Source organism: Podarcis bocagei, assembly GCF_964188305.1.
Source record: "Podarcis bocagei genome assembly, chromosome: 6".
NCBI classification, from domain to species: Eukaryota; Metazoa; Chordata; class Lepidosauria; order Squamata; family Lacertidae; genus Podarcis; species Podarcis bocagei.
In genome coordinates, this window is record NC_138130.1 from 70523638 (window position 1) to 70549072 (window position 25435).

General features: G+C 39.2%; 1 protein-coding gene across 2 annotated transcripts; it reads left to right on the top strand.

Annotated features, from left to right (window-relative positions):
* The first annotated feature begins 178 nt into the window (after positions 1-178).
* On the top strand, positions 179-18232 carry HJURP (Holliday junction recognition protein). Of its 2 annotated transcripts, none has more exons than XM_081198972.1 (13): positions 179-441; positions 2077-2143; positions 3187-3245; positions 4473-4500; positions 5766-5815; positions 6623-6677; positions 7892-7953; positions 8689-8799; positions 9299-9371; positions 12317-13857; positions 14301-14364; positions 16294-16381; positions 17374-18232. In XM_081198972.1, the coding sequence occupies exons 1-13, from the start codon at positions 286-288 to the stop codon at positions 17492-17494; spliced, it is 2475 nt and encodes an 824-aa protein (XP_081055098.1). In that variant the 5' UTR covers positions 179-285; the 3' UTR covers positions 17495-18232. The 2 variants fall into 2 exon arrangements, with proteins under 2 accessions (XP_081055098.1, XP_081055099.1); XM_081198973.1 differs by having other exon boundaries at positions 12320-13857.
* Positions 18233-25435: the final 7203 nt, after the last annotated feature.

The window sequence follows — 25435 nt, forward strand, 5'->3', positions numbered from 1 at the left end:
ACTTTCGCGCTCAACCAAGAGCTTGCTGCGGGCAGAGAGTTTCAGCTAGAGATAGGGAGGCGGGATCAGGGGTGGGGCGGCGGCAGCCAGCCAATCAAAACAGAACTGCTCCTCGTGCCTCTCCCGATTGGCGAACAACTACCAATCCGGCCACGGCAAGCTGAAGCGCACTCTCGCGGGACTAGCGCAGCGGCGGATTTGAATCGGGTTGAAGGAGTTGCCCAACTTGGAAGCGACCAATCCTCGGCCTTGGGCCGCACAGAACTGGCCACGGCGACGGCCGAGATGGGGCGAACGAGCGGGGGAGGGATGGAGAGCGAGGCCGTGGACCGCCGGCGAAGAGGAGGGCCCGGAGGCGGCGGCGGCAGCACAGCCATGGAGCGCCGCCTGAGGAGAAGCACCCTCCGCTTCGCCTCCGCCATGAGCAGCGTGGTGGAAAAGGTGAGCTCGACGCGGCTCCAGGGGCGGCTTCGGCGAGCTGGACGGGGCGAGGGTCGCAGGCCTTTTGCGGAAGGCAGAGGCCCCGGGCGGGATCTGCTCAGGGCTCCTGGGCCGGTTCCTCCCCCCTTTTCCACGGAATCTACGTGGGGAAACGTTCGAAATACCCGCTGTGTGACGTCATGGGGGCGGGGAGATAATTAATAAATGCAATTGAAATGTCAAATTTCGGTCCCTCTCCCTCCCTTCCTTCCTTCCAGCAGGGTTCCTTGCACTCTTCTTCTTGTTGTTGTTTAGTCGTGTCCGACTCTTCGTGACCCCATGGACCAGAGCACGGCAGTCTTCCACTGCCTCCCGCGATTTGGTCAAACTCATGCTGGTAGCTTCAAGAACACCGTCCAACCATCTCGTCCTCTGTCGTCCCCTTCTCCTTGTGCCCTCCATCTTTCCCAACATCAGGGTCTTTTCCAGGGAGTCTTCTCATGAGGTGGCCAAAGTATTGGAGCCTCAGCTTCACGATCTGTCCTTCCAGTGAGCACTCAGGGCTGATTTCCTTAAGAATGGATAAGTTTGATCTTCTTGCAGTCTATGGGACTCTCAAGAGTCTCCTCCAGCACCATAATTCTTGCACTCTTAAGGGCTAACTTTTGTCTGACTCAGTCAAGCTATAGCTTAGGGCCCCACTCTCTTGGGGGCCCCCCAAAAAATGTAAAGGGAAAAAAAACTGGATGTACATTTCCAAAATATAAGATAAAAAGAAAATGAAATAAAACCTACATACAACAACAGTTTTTTGTGTTGTGTGGGCTCCTATTTGTTATGTGTAAATGGCTTTAGATACATATTAGGTCCATGAATTACCATATAGCATATATTCAACACAAAAAACAGCAACAACCTAAATCTCACCAAACCTAAATCCAGCCCTGTCTGTTTAAGCCAAATTTGGACACACTGCCTTAATGTAAAAATCAAAATGTTGGATTGAGGATAGGGTTCGTTCTTTTTATTTTTATTATGTATGTTACGGTTTTATAGCTTGATTTTATTCTGTGAACTGCCCTGAGACCCCCAGGTATAGGGCGGTATATAAATTCTAGTAGTAATGATGATGATGTTCCATCACAGATGTGTCATGTAACATGTAGTTGGGCCCTGTGTACAGTGGTGCCCCGCAAGACGAATGCCTCGCAAGACGGAAAACTTGCTAGACGAAAGAGTTTTCCGTTTTGGAGGTGCTTTGCAAGACGAATTTCCCTATGGGCTTGCTTCGCAAGACGACAATGTCTTGCGAGTTCCTGCTGGTTTCCCCCCCCCCCCTTTTCTAAACCACTAAGACGCTTATCATCTGATCCGATCAGCAGATAAGCCGCTAATAGCGCTAATCCGCTAATCCTTCAATGGGCTTGCTTCGCAAGACTAGAAAACCGCTAGACGAAGAGAATCACAGAACGGATTCTTTTCGTCTTGGGAGGCACCACTGTACTTCCAACTAGATAGGAGTGAGTTAACTTGCAAGTAGACTGGTTAGAAGTTTGAATGGAGGTTTAATAATATATGAATTTTACCCCCAAAAGCTTTTATAATCTCTAGCACTGTAGTCTTAGGTAAAAATGGTGTGTGTTTCTTTTAATCCAGTACAACTTCCCCTTTGATGATGATATGGTCATTTCTATCAGATCATTGACTTATGATACACCTGAAGGTAAGATCGCTTTTACTGATTACTATATTCTAGTTTGCCTTTATAAAAACATAGTATAGAGACTTTTTGAAACCTGTGTGGATGCTGTGTCTGTAGTGCAATTTACAAAGTCTGGTGAAAATGTATCAAACTTTATTGAATCAAAGACTGACTGGAAACCTTGAGGTTTGTTGTAACAGTGTGACTATACATAACAGTGATAGGGCTTGCATGCCATAAGTCATGGTTAACTGTTTACTATGAATAAACAAATTGCGGTTATTTTGCTTTTCCCCTAGCACAAATGAGATAGCCACAATCTTTGCCTAGCATTGTTTCAAAATTGGGGTTTATTTCACTGCAAACAAAATGACTACCTGAAGCCAATAAGAAACCGTGGCTTCAAACTGTAGTTTGCATGGAGCAAAATAAATTATGATTCGTTTCAGATATAATACTAAGCTAAGAATCGTGGTTTGTTGCTTTGTGCTGGAAAGAATCGGTGGCAAAGCAGAAGCGATCTGTCATCAGAAACTGTTTTGTGGATTGCCACTGTTAGGTATCACTGTATTTCTGTGAATTTTAATTCTGAGCTTACTTTTTACAATCCCCTACCCAACCATGTATATATGGACATACAACCCAGTATAGTGGTACCTCGGATTACAGACGCTTCAGGTTACAGACTCCGCTAACCCAGAAATAGTACCTCTGGTTAAGAACTTTGCTTCAGGATGAGAACAGAAATTGTGCGGCAGCGGGAGGCCCCATTAGCTGAAGTGGTACCTCAGGTTAAGAACAGTTACAGGTTAAGAATGGACCTCCAGAACGAATTAAGTTCTTAACCCGAGGTACCACTGTATAACTCTTCATGCATTTGATGAAGTGGACTGTAGTCTATGACAGTTTATGCCAGAATGAATTAGTCTTCAGAGTGCCACAAGACTTATTTACTATGCTTACTGCAAAAGATTAACATTACTCCTCTGTTTATCACAAATGTCTGTTCTAACAAATTCTTATGCATGTGGCATTTATTGTAGAAATTTTTGTATCGTTTCTAGGGCCAAGGGTTTGGGGAGAAGAGCAACAGACAAGCACCGAAGTTATAGATCGCTCTCAGGTACTGTAAATGCATAACTTGTAATGACTGTATTTTGATGTTTTCTAAGTTACTGTGACAAATTAAAAATCTAGAAATCTCTCTGGGAGACTGGATGCATAGCTATAACAGTAGTATTTTTAAACAATATTTCTGTGGCAACTTGAATCGGAAAAAAGCCATAGATTCTCTTCAGGGTTAAACTTAAGTTGGAGAATATTGCTTTCTCTCATTCAGCTTTCTCTTTTCCTTAAATTTCAGACCATTGGTAAAGCTGATACCAAAATGAGCACATCCAAATAGCTCAATGAAATTTGTTTTCATTGTGGTACATTGCTCTAATCAATGGAGACATTTGACTGATGAAAACACAGCTTTTGTGGTCTTACCTGCAATCTGAAATGCTGGTGGGGTGATTTAAATTGGTGATACCAGTCTTCAGAACAAAATTCTCACATTTTGTCTTAATTACCCTTCCAGACTTACAGGAAGATAATTCACTTGATACAGTGCAGATGTATCAAATTCAGTGCACTAAGACAGGGCTTCCCAAACTTGTCCACGGACCACCAGTGGTTCATGAGCTTCATTCAAGTAGTTTTCAGTGTGTGTGTGTGTGTGTGTGTGTGTGTGTGTGTGTGTGTGTAAAGGACACTTAACAATTTGAATTCTATGGAATTCATATTTGAGTTCTATGGAATTCATATTGTAATACAATTAACATCCAACTGAAGAAATAAAGCAAAAAATAAAATAAAAATTATGCAGCATCTAGCACATTACAGGTGCTATAACAAGCAGAATTATATTTAGGTAGTATGCCAAGTCTTTCAGCAATTTTCAGGTGATCCATGGGGAAAGTAGCTTGGGAACCACTGTAACTAAGAAATATGAAAACTGTTATCTTTGTCCCTAATTATTTTGCCCTGTGACTTGAGTTTGGCAGTGTGTGTAGAAATTGCATATCAAAATATTTCAAGTATTAGAATTCTTGGTAGATCATGCTGCCTGCTTGCCCTGAGTCTGTCAGTAATTAACCAAATGAAAATCTTTATCAGTATCCTTCATGTTTCCAGACCAACAGGCAAAGGGTTACAGACAAAAGCAATTTTACAATATGCTTATTTCTGAATAGGATTATCTTTTAAAGAAAAAATATATATTCTTTTGAAAATGAAAGCACGGTGCCTTTTTTTGTACAAGAAATAATTTTTATGCACTGAAATTTTCCTGCTTTTCATATTACAGAATATTGTACCATTTCAGGAAAACACAGGTAAGGGAAATGTTAGAACTTTCTGCAACACTTGTATGTTTAAATTGTGTAAAGATTTAACTTTAACAGTTCTTAATGGTGAAAGAAAAAGATCAATTATAAATCTGAGACAGTATTCCTTTCTAGAGTTGACTCTTAAAAAATAACTACTTGCAAATATAATAGTCAACAGTTTTTATGAAAGAAGATTAATTTGTCTTAAGTTACATGATTTTGTTCTTTTTTGTACTAAATCCACAGATTGATAATCTTGCTGTAATCTTGATTTAAATAAGCTATTGCAAAGGGAAAAATACCATATAAAATTGGTTATTTTTATTGGATATATGTTTAGCTTTATCAGTGTACTGTGTTTCTTCATATGAATGTATTTGTATCATTTTTTTTAAAAAAGCCTGCTTTTCACTTGGAAAGACTTTATGAGCCTTATAAACCAGAATCTAATTGTTCATTCTTGCAAGGTATTCATAAAATGGTCACTTGAGCTTAATTCTTCAGTTGTTATGGAATTGCTTTTTAAATGTGTTTTATGGCTCACCCAAATATGTTTGAATTACAAGCAACTGTCAAAACCTGCAAGTACCGTGTTCCGCCCCTTCCCATCCAAGTCTTCCCCTTTTGTGATGTTTTGGGATCACTTCCCAGTTTGGCGTGATTCATGCATTTGCGGTCACACACAAATAGAACACACATAAATGGGGGGGGGGGGAGAGATTGCCTGTACTTATTATTCTGAAAAGTGTATTTGGGTGCAATGCATTTCATTAGAAGAGCTGGCCTTCCTCCCTTTAAGACCTGCCACTTACCAGATCTCATTAATTCCTAAGGATATTGTGTTAAGCATCAACTTCATGGGACTTGAAGGCAGTTGCTTTGATATACACTCTAGTGTTGGTGTGATGGAACCTGTATTATGCCTAATTTTATTTAACTGCCTATGAGAACTATTTAAATATATATTCGACTCGGTTGCATATATGTAGGTGTAAGATCTAGATTTCAAAAATTTGCATTGCACTTGTGTAGCAAAACTGAGTCTTGTGCTACAAACAACCATTTCCAGGATCACATGAATCATTTTCCCATTCAGAACAGTCACTACAATAGAGGTGGCTGTACAGCCAGGTTTAAATGGAGATTTCTCCATAGAATTTGTAAAGTGGGGCAGGGGTTCTCAGATGGAAAAGCTACCTTTGACTATGTGGACTGAAGAGAGAGCTGTTAGCTTCAGTTTTATAATTTCAATTAATTCTTTTTCAATTAAGAAATTGAGACACAGCTGGACTCTGAAAATGAGAACTACGAGGAGTATCAGGTACACTATTAAGAAATGTGCAAGAAAACTGTCCTTGCTTAGAGAAATGCCCCCAAACAATATTATATAGCTTGTGCCAACTTATTGGCACTTCCCCTGCAGTCTTGAGTAGCCTCACACCCTGTAAAATTCATGAAAACAGCTTCAGCTAAAGCTGTGTGCTTCTGCATTTAGAATTTGGCTGAAACTTACAGTTCTGCAAGAATCCTTTATCTGCTGGATCCAGCCAATGACCCAGCATCTTGTTCTCACAGTGGCCAACCAGTGGCCTGTGGGAAACCTGCAGGATTCAAACACCAGAGCACTCTCCCCTTCCTGTGGTTTCCAGCAACTGGTATTCAGAAGCATTGCTCCTTCCAACTGTGAAGGCAAAACATAGCTATCATGGCTAGTAGCCATCAATAGCCCTCTTCTCCATCAGAAGGAGATTAATCTTCCCATCCCGTAACTTTATATTTTTGTTAGTAGCAAGAAAAGTGTACAAATAATTGAAGGTAATATGAAATTGCCTGTGCATTGAGAAGGTGGTGGGGGCAGGTAAATGTGTAGTATATATTTTAAAATGCTTGCCTAAGCCTTTTGAAGCAACATATGTATTGTACAGTTAGATGGTTGACAGCCATAGTCATCGCAGGTTTATGTGGAGTGATCGAATGTTTAAATCAAGTACAGTAAATATGTAAGTTTGGTAGAATGAAGATCCATTACATCCCCATACGTTGACTCTAATATTAAAGTTGGTTTTCTAGCCCAAATTTAGCTAATACAGGGCTGTTGTTTTTTGTTTTGTTTTTTGCAATTATTAAGTCACCTAATGAAGAACAGTCCATGGACTCGTGTGGAAAGAGCCTACTTGATACAGGTAAGGCAGGCTTGGTGGAAGAGCATGCAATTTATTTATAGGACTAATCTAAGCTGTCTTGGATGTGGATGACAATTGAGAGAGATGATCACATGCATTTTAAATTATTATATGCCACTGAGCAATGATTGTTCTGCTTTATTTCTTTCCAATTTCTGGGGGAGGGGGAATCTATAGTCTTTGTACATAAATTTGTACATTAAGGTTGTGACATGCACCCTAACTGGAAAATGGTTTCTCTTTTTTTTTTCTTTTTTTGAGCATGACTCATTTCTTGTTCAAACAGTTGAACCCTTCATCAAAAGTTTTCTTCTGTAAGTGAGATAGCTAATATAGCAGTAACCAAATTGGGGTACTGCTTGGACTTATCAAAGTCCGTAACTTAAGGAGCAATATCAACTACTTGTCTTATCATTTGCTGAATCCTGTATTGTTGCCACACTGTAGCCCCTTCTACACTCTTATTAGTATCATTAATTTTGCTCTACTTTGGGTAACTATAATTGCAAAGGAAAAACAAGACTACACCCCTAACTTTGACCCAGCAGCTTTTCTGCATGGCATATTCATGAGCCGCCTTCTGTTTTTGGTCTCTGCCCTACCTTTAGGATGGGAAAGAAAGAACAACACTTTTAATTCGAACATTTCTCATCCCTATTAAACAGTTAACTATCAAGAGGTGAGAGTAATGAAATGGCTTTGGGACAATATATAAGCTTCACAATCTCTTCCTTCAGGTGTTGCAGGGAAGGGGGTTTTGACGTTGTACAGTTTGCCCCTTTTCCCAGAGTTGTGTGACTCCTTCATAGTACCTACAGAGGCATAACATCTAAAGTGGGGACTCTGCATTGTGCTTGAGACTCCCTGTGTGATTTAAATTCCTGGGCAGTCAGGGTTATAAATTGCACGAGCCTACAGCTGCTTTCACCACACTTACCTGCTTCATCCAAGTAACACCCAAAGAGAGGTGTGCTAGCAATGAGGGGAATAATAAACCCAGAGACAATTGTCAGTCTTTGGAAACAGAATATTGTATAATTCAATGCCTTGAGGTTTTGTGTTGAGGTTAAATTTTGTACAAATTTCTTTGATCAAAGAAATTGGAAGCAATCTTATATTTGAGATATGTTTTGTTTTTTAACTTTTTTAATAATAATAATATCTTTATTGTCATTGCCCCCTCTTGGGGACAACGAAATTACTTTGAATTGTAGGTCACAAAAGTGATGTTGAATCGGCATCCATTCAAAGACATTTGGAAAATATGCATATCAAGGTAAATGAGAATTTTGGTTACAGTATTTGAACATTTGAAATTTTAGGATATTTGTCTTAGGAGAGATACAATTAGGAAGAAGACTGGCAGGAAACAAGGAATATGAGGAGTGGCTCTGAACTCGAAACTCCCCTGAGTTCTGCCAAAAGTTTTCTGACTATTCCATAGGCTCTGCCTGTGTTTATGAAACTATTGCCATGAGTTCTGGTTTGCTCTTACTTACTTTTCAAAAGCTGTGATTCCCTTCCAAATTCTTGATCACAGTGTACTACTGTGGCTGTTTGAGTGAATAGTATATGAAAAGCCTTTCTCTTATTACAGGGACTGCAGTCATTATTCTGGGTTTCTTCTAGTTTAAGAGAGAAGAGAAAATATTGATCATTGCCATGTACAGCAAGTGGTACCTATGGAAATCAAGGAGGGATAATAATAATAATTTGCTTGAGATGTTAATACAGACAAGCAAATATGAGCTAATAGGCATTACTGAAACCTGGTAGGATGAGACAAATGGAATGTGCAGCCTGTTCAAACAGCTTAAAAGGGCTTTGTCACATATGGATTTAGAAACATAGCCTTAAAGGCAAAACCCTCAACAACTTAAGAATGAGAGTAGACTCCATTGTTTGTGTGTACTATCCTTGTTGGTTCAACATAAAAAACAACAACACTCTTGGGTGGAAGGCCTACGCAACATCTTGTTTCAACTTCTATTCACTCTTTTTTTAACAAAAGGAAGATACCTCTCTCGTATACTTTTCTGGAACACCTGCAAAGAATAAATACCAAGTCAAAATGGATGTTCTGTTGGAGAATAGTGTCTACTTTGGTCCAAAATCACTTACGGTAATTGTTCAGCTGATTGTATTGAAATCTTTAAACTTATAGCTAGTAATGCAAGTTCAGATTTCTATGTGCAGTTCAGTTTTCCTGTCTTCCCATTTATTATTTTTTTCTCTTGGAGGTACATTATCTGTACACATTCCCAGTGTTTCTATTGAAATGGATGGGGAAGACTTAAGTGTAATTCTCCTGTACTGACACCCTAATAGCCATAAAGTATGAAACCAGGTTAATAGTTATTGAGATGGGATTTTGTTCTTCCTGTGTGTGCTTCGATCCCATTGGCCTGGGACATAATAAATGGGGTATAAAAATGCAACTGTTACGTAATATTTTAAGTCTGAATATATTATTTGGCACATACTCAATTTGGAAAACATCAAACTATAGTACATAGGATATATATCTCAAGTAGTGTTTAATTGCTTAGTCATTTAAGGCTTGTGTCTTTCTGCAAATCTTTTCTGTTTACTGACTATCTACCTTTGGGATTTTGGCTTAGGTTACAAGACCCAAAGCAAAGAGTGTTTACCAGTGGTCTCCTTTGCAGAAGCTGGGAGGTGAATCCTTGAGTGGTGAGCATCATGACAAATCCTAAATGTTTTACTGAAAAATAGTTTTTAAAGGAGAAGTAAATGGTTTACTTGCAAAAGAAGGCTAGCACAACAACCTTTCCAATCTAGTGAACACAAATGCTAGCTCTGATTGACTGGCTCAGTATTGTGATGCTAAGCATTCCTTATAAGACCTAATTAATTGGTGTTTTTAGAAATTTTGCTATCTGAATTGGAAATGAGCTATATATGAGTCTAGTTCTTGAGGTTTTTTTGTGGAGTATACAAAGAGCAACTGGACCAGCATGTACTTACCTGCTATGGCTCCTTTGATAAGCAATGGCTGTAACAGCATATCTGTTTAGCTAGCTCCAGCCTGCTCCTTTGCATCTGCTATGAAAAGGCCTTGTAAGGACTGCAACATCATCTCCTTCCCCCCGCTGCCACCACCATTCTTTTTTTCAGCTGGACCTTCAGTGCTGCAAGAGCAACTGCTCAGGACCTGAGTGGTCTGGCGTTCTGCTGGAAGCCATGGAGGGCTTTTAATGCTGTGCCATGGCCTGTCAGAGCACTTTACCTACCTGTCAGAGCACTGGTCCAACTAGCACAGCACTGTCTGTGCTTATTGGCAGTAGTTATTCGCGGCTTCTGGCACGAGTATTTCCCACCTCTGAACATAAGAAGAGCCTGCTGGATCAGGCCAATGGCCCATCCAGTCCAACATCCCTCTTGTGGTTTCCTGCATCTGGAATCCAGAAGCATTGCTGACTCCGTTGATAGTCCTCTTCTCCATCCTCTTTTAAAGCCATCCAAGTTGGTGACCTTGGCTGCCTCCTAGGGGAGTGAGCTCCATAGCTGGACTATGTACTGCATGAAGAAGTATTTTCTTCTTTGTGCAAAGCATATATTCTACCACTGATCTGTCCCTACAGTAACTCCATCCTGTCCGGAGTCTTGGCATTTGTTCACAAGCATGGAAGTATCTGGTTTGTCTCCCTCGACCCCTGTATAACACTCTGGTGGCTGATATGAACCCACTGTCAGAACCTGTTTTCCTTTAGTAGCTCATTTCCAGTACAGTGGAACCTCGGGTTATGTACCGTCCTCCTTATGAACGAATTGTGTTACGAGCTCCGCTAACCTGGAAGTAAGTGTTCCAGGTAGTGAACTTTGCCCCGGGATGTGAGCGGCAGCGGGAGGCCCCATTAGCATAAGCACTCCTCAGGCTAAGAACAGTTTCAGGTTAAGAACAGAGCTCCGGAACGAATTAAGTTCGTAAACGGAGGTAGCACTGTAGCTAGATTCTACAGTAAAGGTAAAGGTACCCTTGACCATTAGGTCCAGTCGTTGACGACTCTGGGGTTGCACACTCATCTCGCTCAATAGGCCGAGGGAGCCAGCGTTTGTTTGCAGACAGCTTCCGGGTCATGTGGCCAGCATGACTAAGCCACTTCTGGTGAACCAGAGCAGCACACGGAAACGCCATTTACCTTCCCACCGGAGCGGTACCTATTCATCTACTTGCACTTTGTGCTTTCGAACTGCTAGGTTGGCAGGAGCTGGGACCAAGCAACGGGAGCTCACCCCGTCACGGGGATTCGAACCACCGACCTCCTGATCGGCAAGCCCTAGGCTGTGGTTTAGACCACAGCGCCTCCCGCATCCCCTAGATTCTACTGTAGCATGCTGTATTGTTTAAGTCAGCTGCAAACAATTTTTATAAGGATAGCACTCTAGATAATTTTAAATGAACATGCTTACAGGTGTATGGTAATAAACCTGTACTTTACAACACCCTAAAGTATCATTATGAACAGATTAACAGGTAACAGGTGTCTAGTACTCTCTATCAGCTGTAGTAAATTGAATGCTGCTTTATGTCAAAGGATGTCGTATATTCTCGTTCTGTCTTACAAAGCAATTTGTTTCATGTTCCTCCTAGCTATATGTAGTTAAATTACATAGATTGACATTAATTTGAGGCAACATGGTGCAGTGGCTTAAGCTGTGTTTAGATGTATGATATGCAGCTTCAGATTCCCATTTAGCTTTGAAATTTACTGGATAGCTTTGGACAAATGACAGTTTTTCAACCAATTTTATTCTTTGCGGATAAGCGAAGTGAGGATTCTAAATCTCTGATTTCTTTAGCTTAAAAATGCTTTACTATAGTTTGATTTTTGTTAGTTATTGGATGGATTTGAAGAATGATGAATGCAGCAATTCAGCCTAATCAAAGTACTGTTCATATCTATATACATAGAATCTTTACTGAAGTTTCTACATTGCTGGAGAACATTCTGTCTCATTTAACCGTTATGTGTGTAGAGATGTCCCTGTGATATTGATCGGAGTGGGAATATGAGTTTATGTAGGAGCTCTCAACTTATTAGACTGCATGACATCCTTTGGATCAGAGTTGGGGGTCTTTTAAAGGGGTTACCAATAATTTGTTTCATATATTTATTTACTTGCATACTTGCAAAATCATATAAAAATATATCTATGTGTTAAAACAAAAATGACATAAATCAAAAATACATTAAAGAAACAAATTTAAAAATGGGTCATCTCACAAAAATATATATATATAATTTTCATAAGATGGCTTTCTGAAATAGTCTTAAATTGGTGCCTGAAGCTATGTAGACTTGATTTCACTAGGTAGAGAGTGCCAGTATCTTCATTAAATAGTGCATTGCCTCATTATCAAGTGAAATTATAAATTGCTGCTACAAAATTTAATTTAAAAGTAATCATGACAATGATTGTTTCTTAAAACACATAGAAAATATCTGGTTTCACAGTGGGAACTGAGAAGATCCTAGGTAATTTAAAAATGTGGTTAGTGCCTTATTTTAAATTTCTTTTCTTACATTATAGCTTGTTTGGAACATCATTAGCAATAGTCTTAATGTTAAAAAAAAATAAGTATTAGTACTTATACTTCCTTTTATTTGGTCTAGTAGGTCACCATGATGTGGTCCTGAGGAAGCAAACAGAATCTATAAACGGGCATCCTGCATCAACATCTCTGCATCTGTCCAACTCTGCTGCTGCAGGCTCAGACATTATGACAATTCTGCCTGAAAATCAGTCTCTTGGGAGTGGAAATGATACTGTCTGCAGTAGCTTTTTAGAAATGTACGAGTCTGCGGATGAGCATTGTTCTTGGAATAACGTAACAATAGTAGACTTGTATCCAGGAATGGTGAAGGCACTTAGCAGATTGTTGCATAAAGCATCCCGCGAAGCTTCTTCTAATTCATTGATCAAACGGTACAGATATGGCTATTGGCACCCTAAGAAAACAAAGCTTAATACCAGTACAGAGAGAGTAAGGAAGTCCAGACAATTAAAACAGAAGTCTAGCTTGACAATTAGAGAAGATGATTCTAAGGGATATCCATTGCCCATGGCAAATAATGGGCAAATTAGTCCTTCGTATGATGGCAATCATGAAATGCAATTCTCAATGAACAAGGCAACTAAAGTAGTATCTTCCATGGACTGTAATACAGATAGTGTGGAAATGGATGCTTCTGGCATCGTAGAAGATTCATACACAGAGAATGTCGGACTAAATGGCATGGAGACCACCATTTTTCCTAGGGATCTGTCTACAGAAGAAACATTTCTGGTCAGAACTGCATCTTATATCCCTTCATTGTCAAACTCTGGAAGAAAGGCTCAAACATTTGAAGAGTACTCTTCAATTTGCACTGTAGATACAGGAACAAAATTTAATCTAGCAGGAGATTATAAAACTGAGATGAGCACTAGGACATTCAATGCTACATCATGTTTAAGCTTGTCTTTGAATAGAGGCATAAGCTGCGTCTTGCAAAATAACAAGTCTTCTCCAGTGAAAACTTCAAATAGATTACCTGGGAATCATGAAATTAAAACATTCAACAAAGCTGTTTCACTACAACGAAGTCATTCATTTTCATCACTTCCTGTTAATCACAGTCCCATCAAAACTCACCAGAAATGTGATGATGCCTTCCAAAAAATGTATAAGGAGCTTTGTTGTTCAAAGATGCGAAAACCATTTAAGTGCTCAACTATATGCACAAGTCCTAGGAAGTCTCCAGAACTGTGCAAGTTTGGTTTTAAAAGTCTTTCTTCAAATTTTAATCAGAAGCGTAAAAATATGATTGAGAGTATATATCAGAAATTGTGTTCTGAAGGGCTTCCAAAAATTCCTACATTTATGCGTGCTGCAAACTTAAAAAAATATGAAGGAATCCCGATGTCTGACACAGTGAATGCCCTAGTTAATTCTCCTGTAAGAACTTTACCTGCAGTTGCCAGAATTAAAAGAGCAGCAAACTTCTGCATTGAAGACTCTCAGACTTCACCGTTGAAAAGATTAAAAAATATATCTGAGAACTCACCTTATCGAATAAGACAGAAGCTACCTTACTGGAAAAACAATCTTCAGAAAACTGACATGACTTTTACACTTCATACTCCTAATGCCAATAATTGGACCTCAAACATGGTAAGTAAACTATTGACTTTGAAATATATGAAAAAGTACTCCAAACTGAAAGACACTTAAGTTTTCCCTCAGTGACAAGATTCCTGAAGTAGATAAAATGTAAATTTCCAGGACTTGTTTCAAGTAAGCTTGCATAGGACTGGGCTAGAAGTCTTATTATACGTGTCTCCGATCCCACTCTTTCTTGAGTGAATTATGGTACTAAAGAACAGCATCACTTTGCATCTTGGTAACTGAACAGAATGTGTATGAAGCAGGGGAGGGGAAAAGGAATATTCAGGTTTTCCCAATCTTCTGAAAAATATGCCCCCAGTTACCACAAATATAAAGCAAGCAAACTGAGACAGAAAAGAAGCTAATTGACATTGATTAACATAATCCCTGGATGATAATCCATATTGTAAAACTGCATCATTTTTAATATTTCAACATTTTATTTTCAGGATTCTGGGTTTTGTATTTCTTCAAATCACACCTTTATGGCTGTTCCAAGTACTTGTATAAAAGGTAGGTTTTAAATATGAGAGAGTAATCTATGGTATTGAATAAGCGTTGTCCAGAGGAAATTGAAGCAGCTCTCTTTAGATCTTTGACAGGAGGCCCATTCTTTCTCTAGCCCATCATTTCTTGTGATTCCAAGAGCTATCCAGTCTTTAGTTACTTGGCCAGCTTTAATTTGAAAAACTTTTGGGGGGGCATCAGCTGTATATGAAAGAACAATAAGAATCGCCTAGAGGTGTTCCACAGCAGAAGATAACCATTGTTTAGAAAGTACCCATTCTCTTTCCCAGTCCATTGATGGGCAATTCTCCAGGGGAAAAAATAGAAATGGACAGAGTGCTGTTAAATACTTGGGGATGGGGGGTTGGAGGTTTTTAAAGAAAGTTGCTCTTGGTACTGACTGGGTAAAGCTGGAAAACTTAAAATATTCATGGAAATTATTGAAACCTTTTTCAGTCTTAGAAATAATATTCCATTCACATGGCCTGCTTATTTTAAATACAAGAGTAGAAAATTGAACCTAAATCTAGACATGCATACATGTCAAACATAAGCATTGACTTACTAAATTGTTAGGCTGTTAGCCAAGCAAACGGGGGATTTCCAGATTTGAAAAAGAGGTTTTTCTTGAGCTGAGGGGGGGGGGGGGAGCTCTTATATTCCAGTAAGTATTCCACTGCGTGTATTTTCATCTGGTTGGCTTGTTTGTAGCCCTTTAGTTCAGTTCAGTGTGTTAGTCCCAAAGATGCCCTACTTGTGGCAGGGTTGTTTTTTAAAACTAGTGGTTAGAGCATTGTGTGGAAAAAAAGGATGGACACTAAGAGCTTATTCACACTTACCTTTTGCCCTGCTATTTCCAGGTATAGTTCTGCACTTAAAACACCATGTCTGGGTGTGGGTCCCTCCCCCATGGAAACCCACACTTTAGCAAACATCTGTTTGGGGTTCCAAGCATTGCTCTTTACTCCAGTTGAGCTTTAAAGAGTGGATTTTCACAAAGAAAGCTCTGGAGCAAAAAGGGGGGGGGGACTCAGTGCTTTAAAGCACGGGCTGTGCCTAGAAAAAAAACAGGAAAGGTAAGTGTGGATAAGTCTTAAGGCTGCAATCCTAACCTCAGTTCCCTGTGAGTAAGTCCCATTGAATGGAATTTGACTTGCTTATTAGACATGATTAGGATTGCACTGTAAAACCAAAATGTTCTATCTATGTCACATCTTACACAAGCAAAAGCATGAGAACTGTGATAGAACACTTAAAGTGCTACATGGACTCTTAAACATTTGCAGGCACATCCCAGAAACTGCAAGTTCCTTCTCCACTCATTCTAAAGGAAGAAGCAGTAATTTTTAATGTCTGAGTGATGCTCACATCTGCTGCAGTGATTATTATCTGGGTTTGTCTGTTTTTAATTTGGGTATTGGTTCCGAAGTTATTAAATTAAAACTGGGAAAGCTGAGATATACAGAAGCATTTTGCTTGTACAGACATCCCTTTGCTCCTCTCTTCATTCGTGCTGCAGTTAAATCAGGAAGTCTCCAAGTAACCATTGTTTCCCATTTTGTCAAACAGTTAAACTTCCTCCCATCAAGTTACAAAAACATTGTAATTCACTTTTATTTATTCACCCTGCTAAGATTTAAAGCATTTAAAGTATTTTCGTTAACTTTGTTTGCGTTAAATACGTATTCTGTAGTTGACCTCCTTTGTAATGTTTTATTTTGAAATCTTTAAGATAATAGTTTAGTTTTCTGTTAATTATGTTGGTTTGACTCTATACTCTATATTTGACTTTCTTCAGATGGTTTTATTGATGTTTTATTATTCTATAAACCGCTTTGAGATTTTTCTTAAAAATATAAAGTGGTATAGAAATGGCTTTTTTATCATTTCCATGCAAATTTCTTGCTTTACTTACTGCATCTAATCTCATCACAGAATCCAGAATTACAAGTGTGGATGAAAAGATGCCCACGTTTGTGCAAAATAGTGATTCCCTAAGAAAATCACAGAACTATACATCACCGTTAAGTATCACCTGAATTCCTTTTCAGTATCCCTTTGCTGTATTTCTCTGTGAAAGTATATGATGATGAGAAGCAATAATGGTTTCCTATAAGCTACACCTAAGATGAGTTGAAGGACTTGCACTGTAACTTGTCTTAAAATCTACTTTGCACATTGGTGCTTTATGTGACTGGCATCTAACTGACCACTTATTGGTTGCTAATAACTTTTGGATGTTTGACATGAATGTGTTAAATTTGCTCCTTTCAAGTTTGCTAGGACCAGATGAAATTTGGTAGCCCTCTCCTGAAGGTAGTGTGGTTCCGTGTAGCATTTATTGGTGTTATAATAGATAGCATATTGTCAAGTTGGCTTAATACATTCTTCCCTCCCCTTTGCAGTGCTGATTCCTTTTTGAGAAATATGGTCTTGGCAGTAGTGTGCCAAATATTGGGGGTTGGTTTGGAAACCGGAAAGGTATTTAAAAGAATGCAGGAAGTCCGTTATGAGCACAACTTTTTTGTATATGACTCAGGGATGACTGAAGAGTTACTTTATATGGGTGTTTTATTGCATTAGTCAGGAGTCATCTCCAAATGCTTAATGCTTTTCTAGAGACAATAGATGCTGTCTACCACAGTGAAAATAATACCATTACTGAGAGAGATCCTGAAATTGCTGCACCTATAGCATCCTTTTGAGCTTGCAGCACTTTGTTGGGTTTAAAATTAGTATCTTTAATATGAAGTCTCTTTACTTATTGCACTCTTTTTATGTGATATACAATGGATTATATTTTGTATAGATTTATCTGAAACGCCATGAATATTCACAAATGTATTATGCAAGGAGCTGGAGATTGAGGGAAATGTGTTGTTTTTATTATTATTAATTTCCGTTGAAACAGCAAAAAATATCCTAGTCTTTGGGAAGAACTTGTTTGCTGCCAGTTCATTTTACTGCACCTTTCCAACACTATTTTGAACAGACAAGATCTTCTTTCCTTTTCAGGGTTTCCAGAAGGCTCAGCTATCATGGTGGGAGAATCAGAAGAAGAAATGCTTATGTGGAAGAACTTCTGTGTGAAGACTATGAAAGTTCATTTCTGGATGACTACAGGGAAGATTCATGATTTTTAAGGGGAAAGTTGTTTGGCTGAATGCAAAAGTTCCCTTCCATTTATGAAAAGAACTTGAATCTAGTGGACCTTTCACGAATGGAAGCAAGGGAATTTTCACCAATTATGCTTTTCCCTGTTATTCACCAGTACTACCACATCTGTTCCAGATGTTCCTTCAACCTTCTGAAGCAGAATTCAGGAGGGTGCAGGAATCTCCAGAGGGAAGAGGGAGCTGAGAGAGCCATGTTCCTTGATTCTTACCCTAATTCAGTATCTAACTCAATGCAGATATGTTTTGTCATATGAGAGCTACATATCCTTCAAGGAGAGTAAGCATCTGTTTCTGGAATTCAGTTAATGCAGCTGTTTGCATCTAGGGGCCAAAGTATTATCTGTCTTAAGGGAAAGCACTGTTCCTTCTTGAAGGCTTATCATTGCTTGAGTGTCATTTATGGAAGCAAATGCTCTTTTTGTTTTCTCCAGGTGTAATTTCAGCTATTTCTATTGTGTTTTCCTTGGCTAATCAACTCTTAATGTAGAAATAATGTTTTAACAGGCTATTTAATGCATTTGATTTACTATTCAGTGAGCTACTCTAGGGATGAGCAGAGCTTTATTCCATTGTTGAAAGTGCTAAATTTGTGAAGATTTATAATGTAATATAGTATGCTTCAAATGTGTTTTAACGTATGTATCTACGAGTACTTGGCACTTATATTGCCTAATAAACCTTTATATATGTTGTGTGAATTTTGTTACATTCCATTAGCAGATTAACTTTTATAGCTCTGTGTTTCCTTTTTGTTAATAAGCAGCAGCCTTTTTTAGTCACCAACATACTAGCTGGGAAGAAATATGTTAAGGATTGCAGCCTTAATCTTGCAGTCCTATTTTTTAAATTTCTAGAAATGCAGAAAGTAGTGGTCTGTACAGTACAGTACAGTACAGATAGAGCTTTCATCCTACCATATCCATTTCATTTTTGCATCCAGCTGCTGCTGCTGCTTTACCATGTAGGCCCAGGAAGGAACAATTTCCCAGCAGAGAAATGACTAGACCATGTGGGTGCTGAATCTTCTGTTTTTATGTGCGCACAGTCATTTTTTGCTCCAGCAGAGCTTCCTTACCCATTTCTACCGCAAAGCCAAATCTGGCACTAGTGGTTATTATGAACTACAAATAGGGAATTCTTGGATTCATTGATCTTAGTGCCTTAGCTATCAGTTTCCCCTTGCTAATACTGAATAAATTATTCTAGCCTATTTTACAGAGAATCCATTGGACATTTGAGGAACGCCTTATAAACAGTAAGCTGTATTCAATACATAAGAGCATATAATGGCACATACCAGTGCTTTGGGGCAGCAGTATGTTACAATGATAATATGGCAGCTTGCCGTCAGATATTTCTATACTTCCATCATTTAAGATGCCTTTCAAAATTTCTACTGTGGGACTTAGTGAAATGTGCATTGACCTGGCATTCTTTTAGATAAAATCCTAGAGACTTTTTCAGACAGGGCTTTGATGTAAGGTAGCACTATATGATTGCTGTAATGAATGTATTTATTTACATATAAATGGCTAGTTTCTCCTGCTGTTTGAAAGTTGCACTTCACTCCCACGTTAAAAAATAAATTAAAATGCCTGGCGGTAGTTTTTACAGTGCATCCAGTTGAGTGCAGACTTATCCTGAACTACTTATTGAGACACGCTTGGCAGCACAGAAATTTGGCATGCTAAGGGCTGCCAGATGGCCTGGCAAATATATACTAGCATTTGTGCAGTTCCACAGATCAAGCATGAATTAACAACAATGTTAACTTCTTAATTTACTTGATTAGGTCATTAGGTGAGGATAACTTTGAATAAACATTTTGGCAAAGGGGACAAAATTAGAGCAAATGTCATCTCTAAATATTTACCATTAAACTAACAAAAGATGTCTCGGCATATAAAAGGCAAGTAGAAGATGTGTCAGGTCAGTAAGGTTACAATTAGACTCAATCCTAAATCAGACAGCCTTTTTTCCCAACAGCCTGCACTTAAATGCCACTCACCAATTTCAATAGGATTAAATTTGCTCAACTGCAACTCTTTTCAGTACCGGACTTAAAAAATCTTTTAAAAATTTATTACCAGGTACAGCCTTAGACTAAGCTAAGTGAGTATATCTGGGGAATAATAAGGAATAGATTATAAAACAGACTACTGTGTAAAAAGACAGTAGTCATAATTCAAATACCTAGAAGAATGTCAAATTCTTCCTTGGAGATTTATTTTTACACCTCATTTACCCCTTTCTTTCCAGACAATTGAATTCAGATGCACAAGACATTACACACTCGTTGAGCAACGGGGATCGGCTCTAGCAGTACTTATCAGCAGGAAACAAAACATATGTGGACATTAAATCTGCTCGTTGTACAAGTGTTAATTAGATGAACCAAAGCTGTTAACATTATTCACTAATTAGCCCTAAATATCGCACCGTGTTACTAGACACACAATATGCATGGTGTTACTGAATGCACAATGTGGCAAATCCTAAATGCGTAATGGGTGGGCAAGGTTCATGCTGAAAAGTTAGCAACACTTTAGTCTTTCCCATTTGATTCAAGATGGCGCCGAGGTAAGACGCTCTTATCGGAGCTCAAAGAACTCTTTTAACTAAATGCCCTTTGTTGCCGACTCCCCTCCTTCCTTTGGATTTTATTTCCTTTCATTATCTCGCTGTGCTTTTGAACATCTTATTTTATCCTCCTCGGTGCCGGGACCCAATGAAGTTAATGAAGTCTTAACGAAGGCTCCCAGCCATTCCCTCCCGGGCATTAAGGCACTCCCTCCCAGTTTCTCATCGACTTTTCGTGATAAATTTACTCCAAGGATCTTTAAGGACTTCTAGTGGGCTTTCAACTCCAAAAACTACAAATTCATAAAACTACAAATTTCCCCCCCCCTCAAACTTCGTGGACCCCCCAAACAACCCAGTTGTCTTAACAAACTGAGACGAAGGGGGGGGGATACCTTAAAGGAGTGCTCTAATTGGACCCAGCTTTAAAACTCCTAGCAGCAGCCCAGCCAGGACCGAACGAGAATCGAATGAGATTGCGACCTGAAAACTTTAGCACTTTATCACTCTATTTAGAACTCTGACCCCATTGATTTAAGAAGAATTTAGCAATGAGAAGAGCCAAAAGAACCAGGTGCCCTGATATAGAAACCGACGCAGAGCCCTCTGGCTTCAAACAGAGTAATCTAGATAATTACCTGCTACCGCAAAAACAGCACACATTCCCTCCCAAAACTTTCCCCAACTCTTTTCACGGAGAGACAGTTGAAGAGATATCCTCAGGGATAAAGGAGGACAAGGCTACTACTCCCATAATCGAGGCACAAGTACTAATTGGTAGAAAGGTGGAGCTGCTGGAGGAATGCTGCCTATTGACTGCTCAAACAGTTCAAAAAATCTTTGAACAACTACAAAACATCTCCAAGAAGCTGGATAACCCAGATGAAAGGAGGCAACTCACTCCTTTTTTGACATCCTTAACAAGCCCTGGAAGCAAACAGAGCAAATACAAATTTATACCTCTAAATCAGCCAAAAGCCAGAGGAAGCCCCCCTCACTCATTCAACCTGATATTGAGGCCGTGTGAGATTGTTCTCCACATTTTTCCATATAGAGGGCCCCTACCTTACTGGGAGTCATCCTTCTGGGCCAGACATCATCTAAATCTGCTCCTAGGCCTTGAGGGTGGAAGTATTGACTTAAAAGCAGTCAAGAGGCTTACTAACGATGGATACTCCAAAAAAGTACTACTAAGATTTGGTAGTCACAGAATCCCAACCAAAATCTTAAGGGAAAAGGCTCATTTAGTCCAGAAAGGAATTATTCCGCGTCGACACTTCGAAGATATATCACTCAGTCCATTGATTGCATTTAAAAGACAAAATAAGATGAACAAGGCTATTCCACCAGAAGCCGACACCTGCCCTACTCCCGTGGAAGAACTCAATAGATGGGTGAAGCCGCAGCCAGCTTCCCGGGAAATCACGCAAGAAAAAACCAAGCTCCCAAACCAAGCGACTGTAGCATCAAATAACAGCCTCGCTTTTGCCACAATAGACTGGACCGTCCCAGAAGAAGAAGAGCTGCTAAGCAATTTTACTAAGCTACCAGATAAAGAACAAATAAACATACTCAGTAAATTGACGAAACTACAGGCCAGATTGACTGAAATTCGCCAACAAGATCAGCAAAATGCAGTAGAAACAATACACAATCAAACTCTACACTTACCTGCCCTCTCCCCAAAATGCATAGTCCAAAAGAGAGCTACTAATGGAACTTTCAAATGTATAGATGCAGAGCTCCAAATCCAGCCTCCTCTAAAATATGAAAGGGCAAGGAAAAAACTCCAGTAAAGAGACCACAAATTCCTGGCTGGGATATCAAATACTAGCTCCAAACGAAATAGGTACCCTTTATTTAAGAACTACAAAGGACTCTAACATTGCCGAACAAAAGATGACCTCCAACAGACCTGGCACACTGAGCCTAACGCCAAATGAAACCAAAGAAATGGAAGTAGAGACCGAAAACAGCCCTACTGCCCAGAACAGTCCACCAAGCACAGAAATCCCCCAGGAACAAGGAACTGCTAAGGAAGAAAATCAAGAAAGGGAGGAAATAATTCCCCGCACTTTAAAAAAGAATCTAAAAGACCCACCATTACCCTCCCCACCGAAAGCAGCGACAAATGGCTGTATTTGCAAAAGACAAAATTCCTCGCTGGACTCAATAACAGAACTAGAATGACTAAATGCTGTTAACCAGCCACCAACTCAAAAACGGATTCTACGCTTACTGTCCTGGAATATTGCAGGGTGGGGAAACAAAGGCGGAGACCCAGACCTAATGAACTTCTTCAAAGATTTTGAAATAATACTTCTACAAGAAACATGGTCAACTAGAGATATTAAAATTAATGGATTCACCTCCTATACGAAACCCGCTTTGAAAACAAACACGAAGGGTCGGCCGAAAGCAGGGTTCTGTTGTATGATCAAAGACAACTTAGGGTTTGAGATCAAGCAGCTAGAAAAATGCTTTCCACTTGCACAAGCTCTACTTTTAACACAAAAAGACGATACCTTGCTACTTGTAAACGTCTACATCCCCCCTACCAAAAACAACAGCAGCAATGAAAATTGGTCACAGCTAACCTTCTATATAGAAAATTTGACCGATAAATACCCAAATGCTTCACTGATAATAGCAGGTGATTTTAATGCTAGAGTGGGAACCAACAATGAACAACTATGTAGCAAATTAAATTGGAATACTGATAATGATATCGCACATGCCCTGAAAATAGGACGTTTCTCCAGAGATAGGGTTGTAAACAACGAAGGCTTACGCCTACTTGAATTATGTAACAACTTTAATTTGCAGATTGTGAACGGCTCAACAGAAGGCGATAGAAGCGGGGAGTTTACATACTTCTCCCCCCGAGGATGCAGTGTCATCGACTATATTCTTGCCCCTTATAATATTATAAATTCGATCATGGACCTCAAAATTGGAACGCGTACTGAAAGCGACCATCAGCCACTATCGCTGTCTATAAACTTAAAGAACGAAACCAAAATAACTAAGTACAATATCATAGAACCTTCTCAATACAAACAAATGACTCAATTAAAATGGTCTCAGGAAATGAGTGCAGCAGTGGGGCAAAAACTTACAGCCAACCTGAGAAAACAAGTATTATCCAATTTAAAGACCACTAATCCCTGCAGTGATATTCTGAAAACTTATAATGAAATCTTCCAAATGTTTGTAGAGCTTAGTACTCCACTTAAAGGTTGGATACTTAAACATAGCGCTAGCCCCTGGTTTGACGATGAATGTTTCCAGCTAAAAAGAAAACTGCGTCAAACATTTAAAAATAATCGCATTAAACTAGAGCCCTCTTATCTTGATGAAAAAAGAAAATATCATTACATTCTGGCCGAAAAGAAACAGAAATATGCAACCCAAAAATGGCTACAACTATTTGACTCAATTCAGAGTAAAAACAACAAAGCGTTCTGGAACCTAGTGTACGGAGGACTGAAAGCCGAAAATCAACTAACCCAACCACCAATTGCAGAATCCAAATGGTCCCAATACTTTACATCTGTATTTAACAATCTACACAGTGAACTTAAAGGAAATGAGACCGCTATAAATAAAATCAATAAACTCCAGGAGTGGCCAAGGGTAGAAGAAGCGGAAATTAGAGAGATAGTTAAAAATTTCAAATCGGGGAAATCGCCTGGGCCAGACGGTCTACCAATAGAATTATTTAAGACCTATATAGATTGGTGGGCAGAACCCCTAGCTCAATTGTTTACTCTCATAGACAAAGATGGGATCATACCGGAGATATGGTTAAGATCAATAATTATCCCAATCTTTAAAAATGGCGACCCAAAAGAACCAAAGAATTACAGACCGATAAGCTTACTATCAGTGATAGGGAAAATCTACGCTAAGCACCTCCTATCTAAACTCCTTATATGGATGAAAAATTTAAATTTACCAGGGAAAGAACAAATAGGTTTCTCTAAAGGTTGCTCTACATTAGACCACTGCCTTATAATTATGCATTTGGTTGAAAAATATAGATCTCAAAGGCAATCTAAGATATATGCTGCTTTTGTAGATTTTCGTGGTGCATTCGACTCAATTGACCGCCCAAAGCTGTGGAGGAAACTCGCAGAACTAAAAATTGATCAGCGCTTATTGATTCTAATACAAAATCTATACTCTTCCAATGTCTGTCAAGTCAAACTTAACACCATAGGTCATCTTTCATCAGACATCCCAATCTCGAAAGGGGTAAAACAAGGATGTATTCTTGCCCCCTTTCTATTTAACTTATTCTTATCAGACTTGCCAGATCACCTTCAAAAAATAGAATCACATGCCCCTAAACTTAATCAGAAACCAGTTCCTCTCTTATTATACGCAGACGATGCAGTCCTACTATCATTAACGAGCTTGGGTCTGAAACGTCTTATATCTTCTCTGACCCTTTACTGCGAATGTAATAAACTCTCTATAAATTACGAGAAGACAAAAATTTTGGTCTTCTCAAATGGTTGGAAACTAGAGAAATGGAAAATAAGAGGGCAAGAAATCCAACAAGTAAAAATCTATAGGTATCTGGGAATCTTATTCCAGAGCAATCTAGGGTGGGCAAGTCATCGCACAAATGCCATAAAACAGGCAAAGTGCACCTCATCAGCAGTTGCCCGTTTTTATTATCAGAAAGGTAATCAATTTATTCCTGCGGCCAATCAGATTTTTCAAACAAAAGTGCAAGCCCAGATATTCTATGGAATCCCGCTATGGATTCAAGCATATAACAGTGATTTAAATAAGATTCACTCCAGCTTTCTGAGACGTATTCTTGGACTCCCAGCTGCGATCAAATATGAGACAATGTGTGCAGAAATAGGCATACACACAATGGAATACTGGGCCTGGTCCACCTCAATAAAGTACTGGTTACGCTGCCACTTTCGCTGCTCTCCATCAAGCCTGCTCGCTGATCTGCTCAAAGACTCCTATAAATCAAGATGGTATCAGTACCTCGAAAAAAAGATTGAATCTTTAGGCATCGAGCTGGAGTCCCTGTATAATTCTAATGAGCAATACATTTTCCAAAATATCCTAGCTAGACTAAAGGATGTGGAGAGACAAAATATTATGGCGGCTGTAAACAAAATTTGCTCCCCCATATTCTATGATTTAAATATCTTAGATAGCAGAGTCAATTACGTCACTAAATTAATAATCCCAGCCCAACATAGGGCTTTTATGCTGGCCCGGTTGAATGTCTTTCCCTCAGCATTTGTCTGGGGAAGATATCAAAACATCCCTAGAAACAAGAGATTCTG